This window comes from Lepidochelys kempii, chromosome 3, assembly GCF_965140265.1.
Source record: "Lepidochelys kempii isolate rLepKem1 chromosome 3, rLepKem1.hap2, whole genome shotgun sequence".
NCBI lineage: Eukaryota > Metazoa > Chordata > Testudines > Cheloniidae > Lepidochelys > Lepidochelys kempii.
The window spans coordinates 188,446,063-188,463,614 of record NC_133258.1 but is presented as its reverse complement, the minus strand read 5'-3'; the positions used below and the strand labels follow the sequence as shown (position 1 = coordinate 188,463,614).

General features: G+C 44.1%; 1 protein-coding gene across 1 annotated transcript; it reads left to right on the top strand.

Moving 5' to 3' along the window:
- Positions 1-12,838: 12,838 nt before the first annotated feature.
- Positions 12,839-15,876, top strand: LOC140908339 (uncharacterized). Its single transcript, XM_073335309.1, has 2 exons — positions 12,839-14,429; positions 15,571-15,876. The coding sequence occupies exons 1-2, from the start codon at positions 12,904-12,906 to the stop codon at positions 15,590-15,592; spliced, it is 1,548 nt and encodes a 515-aa protein (XP_073191410.1). The 5' UTR covers positions 12,839-12,903; the 3' UTR covers positions 15,593-15,876.
- Positions 15,877-17,552: the final 1,676 nt, after the last annotated feature.

The following is a 17,552-nucleotide window of genomic DNA, read 5'->3' as shown; positions in this document are numbered from 1 at the left end:
CACAATACCAATCCACCACAGGACAATATGTTAATATTAGATGGATGAATAACTGTATTAGCATCACTTTATAAAAATGAGGCTAAATTGTGCTTTAACAATTTGCCCTATCTAAGGGGCTTAGACATAGGCCTCAAGAGCAACATAAAAAAGGAATCATGCCTCAGGAGAATGATTCCTTCCTTGATCCATCCTTTGTAATAACCTGAAACTGGTCTGCTGAAATGGATAACTAACACCCTTTGCCCCACATACTTGGTCAACTATATTGAGGGTCAAGGTTCCTGGAGTCAAGGTTTCAACCTCTTCCTGCCCCTCATGAACCACTTGCTCAATGGCAAAGTAGCAGGTGCAAAGGACCTGGCTACTCCTTCTCCCCCTCACCCAAAGCCAAGGTCTACGGGTGTATGTGTATATGTCAGGGGCCTTGTTCCACCTTATGCTTCTGCACAGCTAGCACTAGCCAAGTTACAATCTCACTTCAGCACATGCACAATCAACATTACTAACATGGCTATATTAAATATGACAATTAACAACAGGCAGTCTTCCCAGCACTTTTTGCTTGCCATGTTTTTTGTTTGTTTGTTTGGTTTTGGGTTTGGTTTTTTGGTTTTATAAAAATAACGTCTGAGTAACAGGCATGCAAAAACATAGCCCTCTTGCCTAAAACAGCCCATTTCTATGCATAGTTCAGCCTTTAAACAATTGCCTATAACTGGGTTACAGTCGGTCCTGCACACCCCAATAAATGGAAAACCTAGCGGTGCAAACAGGTGAAACTACAATTTGTGTTTATACAGCACCTAGCACAATGGGGTCTTGGTCCATGATTGGGGATACTAGGCACTATGGTAATACAAATAATAAATAATAATAATATAAACATGTTTTCATGTCATGAACATTCTTTAACCTACACAGTGTTTGCCTCAGTCTCATACCTGTGGATTTCACAGTAAGCTGGACTATTACAAGAGTGATGTGAAGCTCAAACACAATACTTGACCTAAATACATTATGTAGCACTAGATGCCTGTTAAGTAGGTCAGCATGGGCTTTTAAAAGTTATGCAAAACTTATTGCTGCCACACAGCAGACATGTCACTAGTCAGGAAGTATAAGAATCAGTTTTATAGGCTGGAGGAAATTTCTTCTCATCATACGAAAATCTCTTAAATACTAGAATATGCTGCTTGTCATATGTCTTTAGGCCTAGAATGTACTAAAAGTGAGCTAGGCAGTTGATGACAAGTTTAACAATCCTCAGCTTCGTGTTATGTAGAAGATTTCTCTTTGAAAATGACTACACAAATACTTATTTTTCATTCTTGCAGTCAAAAAGATTGTGATTTACAGAACATAGTAGGCTAAGTTGCTAAGCCAGAAAAGTTTATATTTTCACTGAATGTAAACTCTTATTGATTCTTTTCAGCAGTGACTAATCAGAGATAGATGTATTGAAATATAAGGCTTAATCCTGAAAACTCTCAAGCAGTGTGGATGGGAAGGGTGGGGCTGAGGGAAGAGCATATCTGTTGTGCCATGCACACATACCCAGGAGGTAGCCAGGCAAAAATCCATGGTGTGATGCAAGGTGAGCTGGATTCACATTCCTTTCTTTATACGGGCTTAGGGGGTCAAGACCGGGCCTGGGTGGTGCAATGGGGCTGTCAGTCATACTATGGAAATCAGGCACTCAGAAGCCATTGACTTAGGAAACTAGTAGGTGTCACAATAAGCTGAGCAGCCCTTTCACTCACACTATTCTGCACCTATATAAAGCCCTTCCTTACCAACCAAATTATTTTTACCATCTTATTTGGACCACAAAAGCTAGCTCTGGACTTCTATGCGGAGAGCTGGGATGGGTGTCCAGTTTCTTCTTTCCAGATAAGGCTAGAGCCTTCAAAATAAAATGTATACAAATCTCCACTTACTAAAACAGCTGTATACGCATGATTTCCTGCCTTCCTGATTTCACATTCATTTTAAAAGAGCTCAGTTTTCATTCTTCAGTGCTGTTGATTTAGGAGTAAATAAGCTTTAGTAGCCCTGCATTGTCAGAGGATCTCACAAAGGCTTTCCCATAGGTCTCTCAATGTTGTCGTTCGTGTAGGTATGTTGCATATTTTAGTTATCATTTAAGTCAAATGCAGTTCCTCTGAGACAAGTGATTATATTCTTTTTCTGTCTGACCTAGTGAATACTTCAATGCTCCAAATATTCAGTATTTCTACCCTGCAGGCACTAATGTCCCACCAACCAACACCAAATGCTCATAAAACTAGGCAAAGTGACAAAAAAATAGGCATACTGTTATTTTGCATATTGAAAACATATACTTCCTTTTCTGTTTCTTCTTTTATTGCTTTGTTATTTCATCATTATTCACCAAGGTTCTTGCCTTCATTTGCAGAGTTTGGGTTTTAATGTAATGGCCATTCAATAAAAATGTTGCGTTTAAGGGTTTGCATATCATCCCATTTTCTCTTCAACCCTTCAGCAACCATATGGCAAGCAATCAGGTCTGCAATCACTAGGTCCATATTATGTAGAGCATGATTTCAGCATTATGCTATTACCCATCTGTTTCTGTAGAAAAAGACATGAACCCTTGCATAAGAGGTCAGTGGTTTCATTGCACACCATATTCCAGAAATCTATCTCTGTTCACTTGAGATCACTTTTGTGATTTACTCTAGTCTCCAGGCCAGACTTTTTAAAAAAAGAAATACAGACAATCAGCACAATTTGTCTGACTGTTGTATGAAATTATTTGTAACAGTCATTCTTTGCACTTATACTTCCTTTTGTTAAAAATGCTCTCCTGAGATCCTGATTTTTTTAAATGAAAGAAGAAAGAAATAACAAAAGGGACAGCCTCACCCACTTTTATTTAACAGATTAGTTAAGGTATAATGATGAGGTTACATCTTTGGCATCAATTACTTTATGTTCAAAAAGATTTTTTTTCCTAATAAAAATTACATAAACTGATATTTTGCTTTCTCTACTGTGAAAGGATGGGCATAATTTTAATGTCAGCTTTTAATTTGACTGAGTGCTGATTTCCGTGTGCAATATAAAGACATGTCATAATGAACTTCAGATGCACTCAATCAAGCTTTAAAAAAAAAGAGCTAGCTAATAAGGAGTTTAAAGTTGCTGTGGGAAGCTTAGTTAACCATATCATGTCACAGGATACTTCAGGGGTGTTCTCTACTACACTGAATAGTTATATCACCATAAACTCTATGTCACAAATAAAGAAATACAGAAACAAACCTAGGCTAACTGATGTACAACACAGCATATCTTATGTGTTATGTTATTCAACCTCCGTACAAGGTCTTTAATAGAACATCCATGCTTCACTAGAGCAATACAATGGAACTTCATTTAATACCACCTTTTATACAACCTGTGAGCCCACTTTGCAAAAATATTTGCCTAAACTAAATGCAAAAATCCCATTTTTGCACATGCAAATGGCACTTAGGCACACAAAGTGTGGAGCTGCACCAAGTGTCAATTTCTACATGTGAACGTGGGGTTAGCAAGTGCAGATTTGGCAACCACCTGTCAAACTTCCCCATTCCAAAATACTTTAAAAAGTTAAATCATATAGTTGCAGCATTAAGAAACAGTAGAGCAAGAGTGAAACCAAAGGATATGCCACAGGCAAGAGAAAAATACCTGTTTCTAGTTCACATATGAAATGAGGTGCAGAGTTGATGAGGTGGAGTGACATAGGACGGCTGCTACTAGTGGTAGGAGCTATTGTGGAGAAGACTCACACACCATCATTGTGTGATAGGACATAGAGTAGGCCAGGTCAAAGCTCAGAAGTGGGAATGGTGAGGGAAACAGAGACACAAAATCTTTGGTATGCTAGGGTAAGTCCAATGAGGGTCTTAAAACAGAGGCAGCAATTTTGGACTTGATCCTGAAGAACATGGAAAAGAGGGAGTCAAGCTCCACTGTGTAAGTAGGGAAGGAGATATGTAGCTTTCTGCAAGTATTGGAGTCTGGGGAGATGGATCATGGGAAGTCCATACAGACAGAAATTGCAATAGTCAAGGCAAGAGGAAATGAAGGTAAAAATAAGGATTTCAGCAGAGATGGAGATGAAGCAGTGCTATACACAAATAACACTGTGAAGGTAACGTGCAAATTGCAGATATACAGTAGAACACATAGGAAGAAAAGAAGAGTTTGAGGTCAAGGATGAGTCTAAAGTTACAGAGAGTTAAAATAAATGGAAGGAGATGAAAGCAACAGAGTTGTATGACAATGAGCCTCTAGCCTGAGATAAGCATATATGTTTCGAATTATTTCGTTGAAGAAAATTGAGACAAAGACACAAGTTTAATGGGTCAAGATAGGCAAAGAGAGTCAACAAGACGGAGTTGTAAAAGATGTCAGAAGTTGATTAGCATCAGCATAAAAGTAGCAGTTGATTATCATCAGCATAAAAGTAGCAAAAAAAGATGAACTGCTGAGATCCTTTTCCATCAACAGGAGCATAGAAGGTGAAGGTCCCCAAGGTAAAACTTATGCTGGGAAGAAGAAGAAAAAATTTGGCATTTAGTATCATCAGAGATCTTGAAGAGCCTGAATATAGTGTCAGAGAACACTGCATGACCCACCTCTGTACAATGGCCTTCTTCCAATAATAAAGCTAAAGCATAGTTCTGCATTACAACTCTTGGAAGACAATCAACAATTTTTTTTAACTCATGAAGTAGTCTTAATGAGGACAATGCACAGAGCTTTGATCCATTAATGATGGAATTTATCTTTCTTTATATATTTTAGGTACCTAGATGCTAAGTGCCAGTACAGTGATAAGCGTATTAAAGAAATGATAGACAGATTAGATAGACAAAGACAGACAGATCAGATGAGATCCAAAAGAAGAAGGTAAATATGAAACATAAAAGCAAAGTAGAAAAGTAAAGGGCAGTGAATTGAGTCTAGAGGGATGTTATAGATACAGGGTCTTGGCAAACGACTGGAGAGATTTCCTGAAGAAAAATATTAAGCAGACAAAATGTAAATTGTTACCTTTTTTCCCAGTTTTCCTATATGCTATGACTATATATGGTATAAACACTATAAAAATTAATGAAAAATGCAAAGTGTTTGAGGCATAACTATGGTAGGTGAAAATTACAGGCGGACAACCATCAATTACAGAATAAATGCTATTCAAGGCTGAAGTAATAATAGCTGGCAAGACATATTAATACAGTTTGACCTACAGTTTTATTTACTACTTTCAGGCACTCTGAATGTCACAATGCTTACATACACAATGTTAATGCTTCAAACTTTAGTAAAATACAGCTAGAGTTAATTAAAATTACATAATCAAGGATATATCTTACAATAGTTTAGATAGAATAATAAAGAGAGATTGATCAGTGTTTATTAAATATTCTAATAATTATTCACCAGAAGTTATACAGTAAAAGCTAATCATAACTTTTAAAGATATTTTTTTTAGTTGAAAAATCTTCTTACTTTGATATTTGTTAGTTTCTGAAATTAATGCATTTAGGAGCAGAGATTTTGGCAAACAAAGCTGTATTATGCACAGATAAAAACTATTTCCCAATAACATTGTTGACCATAAACTGCTAAAAGCAAGAAAATTCAAGGGTAATGCTCCATCTTTAGCTTATGGAACAGGGGGTGAGGCACAGCACTTCGAGTTGGAAATGTGTAAGCTTTCATTTTGAATTTCCTGGCTCTTGTCTGATTTTTCCTTCTACAGATGTCTTTGTTAGAGGTTTTTTCTTAACAGTAGACTGTCATCCAACTGTCTGAGAGACAGTAGTCTATAACAAGTTATAATATCATATGTCTGTGAGTTGGTTGCTTACCTCTTCAACAGGGTTGCCAACTTCCTGATTTCAGAAAACTGAACATCCTTGCCCTGCCCCTTCCCTGAGGCCCCGCCCCCCGCTCACTCCATGCCCCCTCCCTCCATCACTCGCTCTCCCCTACCCTTGCTCACTCACTCATTTTCACCAGGCTGGGACAGGGGTTTGAGGTGCAGAAGGGGGTGAGGGCTCCTGATGGGAGGGTGCACTCCGGGGTGGGGCCAGAGATGAGGAGTTTCGGGTGCAGGAGAGGGCTCCAGGCTGTGGCCGAAAAGTTTGGCGTGTGTGATGGGGCTCCGGGCTGGGGCAGGGTGTTGGGGTGTGGGGGGTGAGGGCTCCGGCTAGGGGTGCGGAATCTGGTGTGGGGCCGGGGATGAGGGGGTTGGAGTGCAGGAGAGGGTGCAGGCTATGGGAGGGAGTTTGGGTGAGGGAGGGGGCTCAAGGCTGGGGCAGGGGGTTGGGGTGTGGGAGGGGGTGCAGGCTTCAGGAGGGGCTCAGAGCTGGAGCAAGGATGTGGGAGGTAGTTCGGGGTGCAGGCTCCAGGTGGCGCTTACCTCAGGCAGCTCCCACAAGCGGCCAGTATGTCCTTGTGGTCCCTAGGCGTAAGAGTGGGCAGGGGGCTCTGCGCATCGTTGGTCCTGTCAACAGGTGCCGTCCCAGCAGCTTTTATTGGCCATAGTTCCTCCCTGACTGCCCCTCGGCTTAGGGGACACAAGGACATGCCGGCCACTTCTGGGAACCATATGGCGCTAGGGCAGGCAGGAAGCCTGCCTTAGCCCTGCTGTGCCGCCGACCGGACTTTTAAAAGCCCAGTCAGCAGTGCTAACCGGAGCCGCCAGGGTCCCTTTTCAACCCGGCGTTCTGGTTGAAAACCAGACGCCTGGCCACCCTAGTCTTCAATTGCATGTGCTGCCTTTGCCTCAGTTTCCTCTCTCTGACTGTGTATAGTTCAGCCCTCCAGCCAAACCAAAATGTCATCATCTTCCCAGGTAAATCAAACTTCAAAGATATCAAAAAGAATCACACAAGTCCTTCATTCTCCTTGGGACACGGCTATCATAAGCGTCTGTCCCTCTACCCTATACTGAGGGGTTTATGGACTCCTTTTCCTTGGTTGCAGGAGTATAACTGCACCACCTCTAAGTAGCACCATGGTGTCATTAGGTGCCTGTGTCTTCCTTCTACCATAGGTTTCAGCTCTGGGATGCAAAGCAGTGAAGCATCTGTATGCTTCAAAATCAGCCATTCTTCTACACTATTTCCCTGAGGCTGCTTCCTATCTTTGCCTGTCTACATGCCTGGTCAAGAAATGAGAATTATTTTCCATGATAAACACGAATTATTTTCTGTGGAAAATTTCAAAAAAAAAAAAGGAAATGTTTTTGTTTTGTTTTAATTTTTTCATTGATTTTTCCAATTTTTCAATGAAATTATTTGAAACAAAGAAGTTGCTTTGATTCAAATTGAGTTGAATTGAAATTAAAATTTCTTGGTTGCCCCATCCCCCTTTTTTATTCTTTACCACCCTCCTTTTCCAAAAGGGTATAAAAATAATTAAAACACAAAACTAAAGTCCTTTCATTTCACTTCAATTCCATTTCATTTGAGTCAAGACAAAAATGTTTTATACTGAATCAATCGGAAATCAATTTTGTGTCTGGAACAGTTCCCCTGAGAAATTGGAAACCTTCCAATGATACAAAACTGTTATGTGAGAGTTTTCACATAATTTTAAAAACCATTTTTTCAGTGAATAACTTTTTTGATGATTATTTTGTTTCATCAGGTCTAGTGTCTACCTCTTAGGTCTCCTCTCCAATCCCTGTCCCAGACTTCTACAGTGCAGGCCCACTTTCTGTGCTAGGAGAACCACTGGCAGTCTTCCCCATGCACTGGTCATGCCCTTAGCCTCCCCAACTACCACTCTCCACAGGTCTCACCTTTACACTCAGCAGAAGCAGTGTAGCCAACGCTTGTGCTTTTATCACAGTTTTATAATATTTGTGGTTATGTTAATGCCTGAGTTCCTCTGATTATGTGAGAATCTGAGCTTAGATTTAAAACAAAAATAAATATGTTTCCAGCCATCTCCTTCCATTTTTATTTATCTTAGGTTAAACGTACTGTGTACTACTATTTCCTCTTGGCCAATTCCATGTTCTTCTTCATGCTGGCCAATGTGACAATTATCATCTCCCATGAAAAGTGATGGGATTATTCAGGAGAGAGAAGAGGACAGACCCGGTGGAACATTGACTGAGAGTGGGAGAAAGGAGGAGGAGGAAAGAAACAGTTGGAACAAATAGCAAAAGCAAAAGTAAAATGTGGCATCTCAAATTTAGGGAAGGTTTCCAGGTGGGTTTCTAAGTAAAGGATGTTCTTGGCCATTTTGAGGGCTGAAATTAGATCAAGGAGGATTAGAAACAAGAAATGGCCTTGACCCCACCCAATTACCTCTTTCTGGCCAAATGTCATCTCCTCCAGTGGCACAAAGGGGAAGGAAACCTGGCTTTAATTCATCTGTTCTGGTCCCCTTAACTTAGTGGAAGTTCTGAGTATGTGTCAAGGTTGAGAGGGGTGTGGCCAGAGTGCATGGTGCTCCAGCAGTCCTGGGCTGCGAGAAGGGTTGTATTAATGTTTCAATGAAAGTCAGGACATTCCTGAGGCTGCTATAACTTGCACTTGCAACTGGACTGACTGCCCCCAGGACTTGAGACAAAAGGACTGAAAAATAGCAGAAAGTCACCAGTGTCTCATCCTCTTCAGGTAAGGTACCCAGAGTTTGGTGCACCCAATGATCTAATCCTACACGTTTAAAACTTGTCGTCCTTCTCCAAACCTCACCTTTCCTTTTTCTGTAACTGTCAGCAATTCCATGACTGCATGGACCAGAAGATCACAACCTTTTTGTTATCCATGAGTCTTCTCCATCTTCCCCAACAGAATCTCTTAATAAACCCTGCCTTTTCCATCTCTAGAATATCTAAAAAATGTGCTTATTCCTTTCTGTCCTGCTCCAATCCTTACCCAGGCTTTAATACTCTTGTGCTTTGACTCCCATAATTACCTCTTTCTTTATCCCCCACTCACAAATTCCTTAAGTTATACTCTCTGCTTCCTCCGGTCTACCACCTCTTAGCAGTATTTCTCCAAAACTGCAACAGGTGACTCAATATTATTGTTTCAGCCCAAATGACATGTACCTCACTCTACTCCTGCCTATTCTGCTTGGTTCCCACTCACCATGAAGGGACTGGTAGTGCTATATTTACACCCTTCCCTTGCTTACGGAACAGGTTGGTAGAGATGCTGAGATATTTGACCTTTCCCTGGTAGTACGTAAGGAGTAGGCATAGCAGACTGCAGGACCTGGATGGAAGGTGGTGGCACGGCCAGCTGGAGGAGAAGGTTACAGGGGTACAGAGTGTTCTGGCCCTGCACTGAGCCAGGTGGGAATGAGGAAGGAATAGCTCTGAGGGTGGGAGCCTGGAGGAGCAGCTGAGGCTTCCATAGCTAATTCATTCATAGCTAAAAAGTCATGTTACAAGACTGGGAACCAACATCACTAATTCAAAGCAGACATAAAAAAATCTAGTGCGTAAATACTTACTTTGGTGTGCAGATTTTTTTTTAACTCTTGCACACACAGAACTGTACGTGGGTGATCTCACACAAATAATTTGCATGTACAATTACTGAAAGTGGTACTGCAATGACATGAGCAGGGTCTTACCAAATATGTCTGAGAATCCTGGACAACTTTTTCTCTGAGAAACTTTAGTGTCTCCAAATACAAATATATCCTTCATGGCAACAGTGACCCTAGGTACTACCATAATACAAGTTAATACACAAATAAATAATAATAATAATTTTGTGAATGTATGCCATTATTGAAAAATAGATCCCTCAGATTCACAATGGTCAGTTTTGTTGGTCTGATTGCCTAAAAAAAAAAAAAAGAGTAACTTATTTTTAAACTATGGAATTTTTATGACTTCCCCCTCAAATTACAAAAATAAATCAATAAACGTAAACCATATTATGCTTTAGATGTCTGAAATCCGTATAAATATTTTTGTTACTTCCTCCTTCATGGAGGAAGGATTTTCTTGTTGATAAGCCATGAGACAGACTCATGATATCTGGATTTTAGCCCCACCCAGCTCTGTCATCGACTTCCACTGTGAATGAGAGCAATTGGCTCCACTGGGATTCAGACCAAATATGAACACAGCAGGTCAGCTGCAGATGTTTAATATTTTTCCCTCCGCCATTTTCTGTTGGTCTTCTTAGAAAGTGAATACTTTGGGTCTAGGACTGTATCTTGATGTATGTTTAGAAAATTCCTAACATAATTGTGAGCACTGATGTAACACAAACAGGCCCGCCAACATAGGGGGGGCAAAGAGGGCAATTGCCCAGGAGCCCAGGCGATTTATAGGGCCCAGGACCCTTGGACGCTGCTTCAGTAGCAGCAGCCAGGAGCCCCAGGCCTTTTTAAATTGGCCGGGTGGGCCATAGGGCTCCTAGACATAAGCGCTGAGTGGGTGCTGAGTACCCACCAGTGGGCCCCTCCTCCCCTCACAGTGCCTCCCGCCAGCAGCAGGCCCCGCCAATCAGCTCGTCCCCAACCTCCCCTCAGTGCCTCCCGCCCATCGCAGTCACCTGTTTGGTGGCATGCCGGAGGCGTTGGGCAGAGGGGAAGGAACGGGGGATGGGAAGAGGCGGGGCAGGGCCAGGCCTGGGTGACACTTGACCCAGATGCCAAGAGGGGCGGGACCAGCCCCTTCTAGCCACTGAGACGCTGCTCTGCAGCTGCCTGAGAGAGCCTGGCTGGGAAGGTGACTTCTGCTCCCTGCCTGGGCTTGGGTGCCAGGGTCCCCAGCAGCCAACCCAAGTGGGGAGTGGAAGCCTCTTCCTCTCCAGCCAGGCTCTCTCAGGGAGCTGCCAGGCAGGGCTGCAGAGTAGCAACAGGGAGGGGCCGGGATTAAAAGGGGTTCCCTCCTGCTCCCCGCCTGGGCTCCTGCCCACCAGGGAGAGTGGCAGAATGTGTCGTGGGGGGCAGGTGCAGTGGGAGGATGTCATAAATATAAAGGGAAGGGTAAACCCCTTTGAAATCCCTCCTGGCCAGGGGAAAGCTCCTCTCACCTGTAAAGGGTTAAGAAGCTAAAGGTAACCTCGCTGGCACCTGACCAAAATGACCAATGAGGAGACAAGATACTTTCAAAAGCTGGGAGGAGGGAGAGAAACAAAGGGTTTGTGTGTCTGTCTGTAGTCGTCTTGGCCAGGGACAGAACAGGAATGGAGCCTTAGAACTTTTAGTAAGTAATCTAGCTAGGTATGTGTTAGATTATGATTTCTTTAAATGGCTGAGAAAAGAATTGTGCTGAATAGAATAACTATTTCTGTCTGTGTATCTTTTTTGTAACTTAAGGTTTTGCCTAGAGGGGTTCTCTATGTTTTTGAATCTAATTACCCTGTAAGATATCTACCATCCTGATTTTACAGGGGGGATTTCTTTATTTCTATTTACTTCTATTTTTTATTAAAAGTCTTCTTGTAAAACACTGAATGCTTTTTCATTGTTCTCAGATCCAAGGGTTTGGGTCTGTGGTCACCTATGCAAATTGGTGAGGCTTTTTATCCAACATTTCCCAGGAAAGGGGGAGTGCAAGTGTTGGGAGGATTGTTCATTGTTCTTAAGATCCAAGGGTCTGGGTCTGTAGTCACCTAGGCGAATTGGTGAGGCTTTTTACCAAACCTTGTCCAGGAAGTAGGGTGCAAGGTTTTGGGAAGTATTTTGGGGGGAAGGACGCGTCCAAACAGCTCTTCCCCAGTAACCAGTATTAGTTTGGTGGTGGTAGCGGCCATTCCAAGGATAACGGGGGTAATATTTTGTACCTTGGGGAAGTTTTGACCTAAGCTGGTAAAGATAAGCTTAGGAGGTTTTTCATGCAGGTCCCCACATCTGTACCCTAGAGTTCAGAGTGGGGGAGGAACCTTGACATGGTGGCGCAGCGGTGGGATTAACCTGAAATCATTTTGAGATCCAGTTGAGATTTTTTGAACTAGAAATACAGATTTTAAAAAGGAATTTTTAGGAAGTCCAGAAGACAGCTTTGAAACTGAAAGCAGCTTGGTTTCTCTCTGCTTTGTGGCCAAGCAGAGACAAAAGGGGATTATCTTGTGAATTGCAGGTTTCATTTGCCTGGAGGCAGGGTACTTAACTCCTGCAGGGAAATTCACAGTCTTCCAACCCAGAGGTTTGTTTTTTTTTTTCTTTTCTTCCTAAAAGTAAATAGGGGGTGTGTGCTCTACTCATTTGCCTGGAGACAAAAGTGGCAGGGTTTTTTTTAGGATTTTGATTTTTTTTTTTTTGTTTTACAAGGAGCACAGGTTTGAAAAGAATTTTTTTTTTTTTTCTTCGTTGGGCTGGGTAAGCAGGTTTCCAAGTAGTTGGAGGTTTTTTGCTTTAATTTGGGCCCAGAGCAGAGACAAGGGAATTGTCTTTTTCTGTAGGCTGACAATCACTATCAGAGAATAGGTATTCTATTCCAGCACAGCAAAATTTTACAGCCAAGTTTTGTTTGTTTATTTCTAAACCTCAGGTGTAAAGTTAGTTAAAAACAGAGAGGTTAGAATGACCAAATCCTCAGCTCGACTACAGCTGGAATTAGCCAAATTTCAGGCTGAGGAAAAACAAAGGGAACATGAAAGACAGATAGAACTCATGCGGCTGGAGAAGGAGGTACAGGAGGCTGCCCACAAGAGGGAAATGGAGGCAAGGAAGCATGTGGAGGAGGAGAAGGAAAAAGAGAGGAAGCATGTGGAGGAGATGGAGAGGATAAAGGCCCAGCAGAATATACCAACAAACCCTAGCAATCCTTCTCCAGGTACCACTTCCCATCCCAGAAAGTTCCCCACCTACAAGGCAGGTGATGATACTGAGGCCTTCTTAGAAAACTTCGAAAGGGCCTGCCTTGGGTACAGCATCTCTACTGACCAATACATGGTAGAGCTGAGGCCGCAGCTCAGTGGACCCTTAGCTGAGGTAGCAGCTGAAATGCCTAAAGAACACATGAACAAGTATGAACTGTTTAAATCCAAGGCGAGAGTCAGAATGGGGATAACACCCGAGCAGTCTCGTCGGAGGTTCAGAGCCCTAAGGTGGAAACCAGACATGTCATTTACCCGACATGCCTACCACATTGTGAAACATTGGGATGCCTGGATATCAGGAGCAAGTGTTGAATCTCCAGTAAATTTGCCCTTCCTAATGCAAATGGAACAATTCTTAGAGGGTGTTCCTGAGGAAATAGAAAGATACATCCTAGATGGGAAACCCAAAACTGTAATCGAGGCAGGAGAGATTGGAGCCAGATGGGTGGAGGTGGCAGAGAAGAAGAAAACTGGTCGCAGTTGGAGCGGAGACCAGAAGGGACCACCCCAGACCACACCCTATTACCGGGGGCCGCCCAAAGCCCCACCTACCTCCCAAAGAACCCTCCAGACCCCTTATCGTCCCACCACCCCGTTCTCCAGCAACCCTCCTCGTCCCAGTGACCCGTCAGCTGGACGATGTTTTAAGTGTAACGAGCTGGGGCATGTAAAGGCCAACTGCCCCAAGAACCCCAACAGATTACAGTTCATTGCACCGGAATCACACCAGAGGTCCACAGGCCCAGATACCTCCCAGATACCCTTGGAGCGGAGGGAAGCTGTGAGTGTGGGCGGGAAGAAGGTCACCGCGTGGAGGGACACCGGAGCACAAGTGTCAGCTATCCATGCTTCCTTAGTGGACCCCAATTTAATCAACCCAGAGATCCAAGTGACGATTCAACCCTTCAAGTCCAACTCTTTCAATTTGCCTACAGCCAAGTTGCCTGTCCAGTACAAGGGCTGGTCAGGAATGTGGACTTTTGCAGTCTATGATGATTATCCCATCCCCATGCTGTTGGGGGAAGACTTGGCCAATCATGTGAAGCAGGCCAAGAGGGTGGGAATGGTCACCCGCAACCAGGCTAAACAAGCCGTGAGGCCTAGCTCTGTTCCGGAAACTTCTATCAGGACCCAGTCAGAGGTGATGGACCTGGACCCCAGGCCAATGTCTGCAACAGCAGTAGTGGATCCAGTCCCAGAGACCCAGACGGAACCAGTCCCAGAACCGGAACCAGCCGAACAACCAACACCAGACCCCGTGTCAGCACTGAATCCAGTACTTGCAACCTCAACACCAGAGGGCCCCACCGAACCTGAACTGGCAGCAGCCGATAACCCTACACAAGAGGCTCAGCCGGAGCCTGAATCCCAACATAGTGCACCAGCGGAGAGCGGTTCACAGTCAACAGAAACAGCTCCATCCCCTATATCGCTTCCAGAGGGACCAAGCCTAGGTCCACAATCCCATGAGGAACTGATGTCTCCAGCATCAAGGGAACAGTTCCAGACCGAACAGGAAGCAGATGAAAGCCTCCAGAGAGCTTGGACGGCGGCACGGAGCAACCCACCGCCTCTCAGCTCTTCTAATCGATCCAGGTTTGTTGTAGAAAGAGGACTTTTATACAAGGAAACTCTTTCTGGGGGACACCAGGAAGACTGGCATCCTCAGAGACAGTTGGTAGTTCCAACTAAATACCGGGCCAAGCTCTTGAGCTTAGCCCATGATCACCCTAGTGGCCATGCTGGGGTGAACAGGACCAAAGACCGTTTGGGGGGGTCATTCCACTGGGAGGGAATGGGCAAGGATGTTTCTACCTATGTCCAGTCTTGTGAGGTGTGCCAAAGAGTGGGAAAACCCCAAGACCAGGTCAAAGCTCCTCTCCAGCCACTCCCCATCATTGAAGTTCCATTTCAGCGAGTAGCTGTGGATATTCTGGGTCCTTTTCCGAAAAAGACACCCAGAGGAAAGCAGTACATACTGACTTTCATGGATTTTGCCACCCGATGGCCGGAAGCAGTAGCTCTAAGCAACACCAGGGCTAAAAGTGTGTGCCAGGCACTAGCAGACATTTTTGCCAGGGTAGGTTGGCCCTCCGACATCCTCACAGATGCAGGGACTAATTTCCTGGCAGGAACTATGAAAAACCTTTGGGAAGCTCATGGGGTAAATCACTTGGTTGCCACTCCTTACCATCATCAAACAAATGGCATGGTGGAGAAGTTTAATGGAACTTTGGGGGCCATGATACGTAAATTCGTAAATGAGCACTCCAATGATTGGGACCTAGTATTGCAGCAGTTGCTCTTTGCCTACAGAGCTGTACCACATCCCAGTTTAGGGTTTTCCCCATTTGAACTTGTATATGGCCGTGAGGTTAAGGGGCCATTGCAGTTGGTGAAGCAGCAATGGGAGGGATTTACACCTTCTCCAGGAACTAACATTCTGGACTTTGTAACCAACCTACAAAACACCCTCCGAACCTCTTTAGCCCTTGCTAGAGAAAACTTACAGGATGCTCAAAAAGAGCAAAAAGCCTGGTATGATAAACATGCCAGAGAGCGTTCCTTCAAAGTAGGAGACCAGGTCATGGTCTTAAAGGCGCTCCAGGCCCATAAAATGGAAGCATCGTGGGAAGGGCCATTCGTGGTCCAGGAGCGCCTGGGAGCTGTTAATTATCTCATAGCATTCCCCACCTCCAACCGAAAGCCTAAGGTGTACCATATTAATTCTCTAAAGCCCTTTTATTCCAGAGAATTAAAGGTTTGTCAGTTTACAGCCCAGGGAGGAGACGACGCTGAGTGGCCTGAAGGTGTTTACTACGAAGGGAAATGTGCTGGTGGTGTGGAAGAGGTGAACCTCTCCATGACCCTTGGGCGTATGCAGCGACAGCAGATCCAGGAGCTGTGCACTAGCTACGCGCCAACGTTCTCAGCCACCCCAGGACTGACTGAACGGGCATACCACTCCATTGACACAGGTAATGCTCACCCAATTAGGGTCCACCCTTACCGGGTGTCTCCTCAAGCTAAAACTGCTATAGAACGGGAGATCCAGGATATGTTACAGATGGGTGTAATCCGCCCCTCTGAAAGTGCATGGGCATCTCCAGTGGTTCTAGTTCCCAAACCAGATGGGGAAATACGTTTTTGCGTGGACTACCGTAAGCTAAATGCTGTAACTCGCCCAGACAACTATCCCATGCCACGCACAGATGAACTATTAGAGAAACTGGGAAGGGCCCAGTTCATCTCTACCTTGGACTTAACCAAGGGGTACTGGCAGGTACCGCTAGATGAATCTGCCAAGGAAAGGTCAGCCTTCATCACACATCTTGGGCTGTATGAATTTAATGTACTCCCTTTCGGGCTGCGAAATGCACCCGCCACTTTCCAAAGACTTGTAGATGGTCTCCTAGCGGGATTAGGAGAATATGCAGTCGCCTACCTTGACGATGTGGCCATATTTTCGGATTCCTGGGCAGACCACCTGGAACATCTACAAAAAGTCCTTGAGCGCATAAGGGAGGCAGGACTAACTGTTAAGGCTAAGAAGTGTCAAATAGGCCTAAACAGAGTGACTTACCTTGGACACCAGGTGGGTCAAGGAACTATCAGCCCCCTACAGGCCAAAGTGGATGCTATCCAAAAGTGGCCTGTCCCAAAGTCAAAGAAACAGGTTCAATCCTTCTTAGGCTTGGCCGGTTATTACAGACGATTTGTACCGCACTACAGCCAAATCGCTGCCCCACTGACAGACCTAACCAAAAAGAAACAGCCAAATGCTGTTCAGTGGACCGGAAGGTGTCAGAAGGCCTTTAACAAGCTTAAAGCGACACTCATGTCTGACCCTGTACTAAGGGCCCCAGACTTTGACAAACCGTTCCTAGTAACCACAGATGCATCCGAGCGTGGTGTGGGAGCAGTTTTAATGCAGAAAGGACCTGATCAAGAATTCCACCCTGTAGTGTTTCTCAGCAAAAAACTGTCTGAGAGGGAAAGCAACTGGTCAGTCACTGAAAAAGAATGTTATGCCATTGTCTACGCTCTGGAAAAGCTACGCCCATATGTTTGGGGACGGCGTTTCCACCTGCAAACTGACCATGCTGCACTAAAGTGGCTTCACACCGTCAAAGAAACTAACAGAAAACTTCTTCGGTGGAGTTTAGCTCTCCAAGATTTTGATTTCGACATCCAACACATCTCAGGAGCTTCTAACAAAGTGGCTGATGCACTCTCCCGTGAAAGTTTCCCAGAATCAACTGGTTAAAATCGTCCTTGAGATGTGGAAAATATTGTTAGTCTTTATGTACTTGGTAGTATATTTAGAGATGCATGTGTCTTATTAACTCTGTTTTCCTAGAGCTCCAGGAAGAAATCCCAGCCAGTGTTTCACCCTAGCTGAGATTTGGGGGGCGTGTCATAAATATAAAGGGAAGGGTAAACCCCTTTGAAATCCCTCCTGGCCAGGGGAAAGCTCCTCTCACCTGTAAAGGGTTAAGAAGCTAAAGGTAACCTCGCTGGCACCTGACCAAAATGACCAATGAGGAGACAAGATACTTTCAAAAGCTGGGAGGAGGGAGAGAAACAAAGGGTTTGTGTGTCTGTCTGTAGTCGTCTTGGCCAGGGACAGAACAGGAATGGAGCCTTAGAACTTTTAGTAAGTAATCTAGCTAGGTATGTGTTAGATTATGATTTCTTTAAATGGCTGAGAAAAGAATT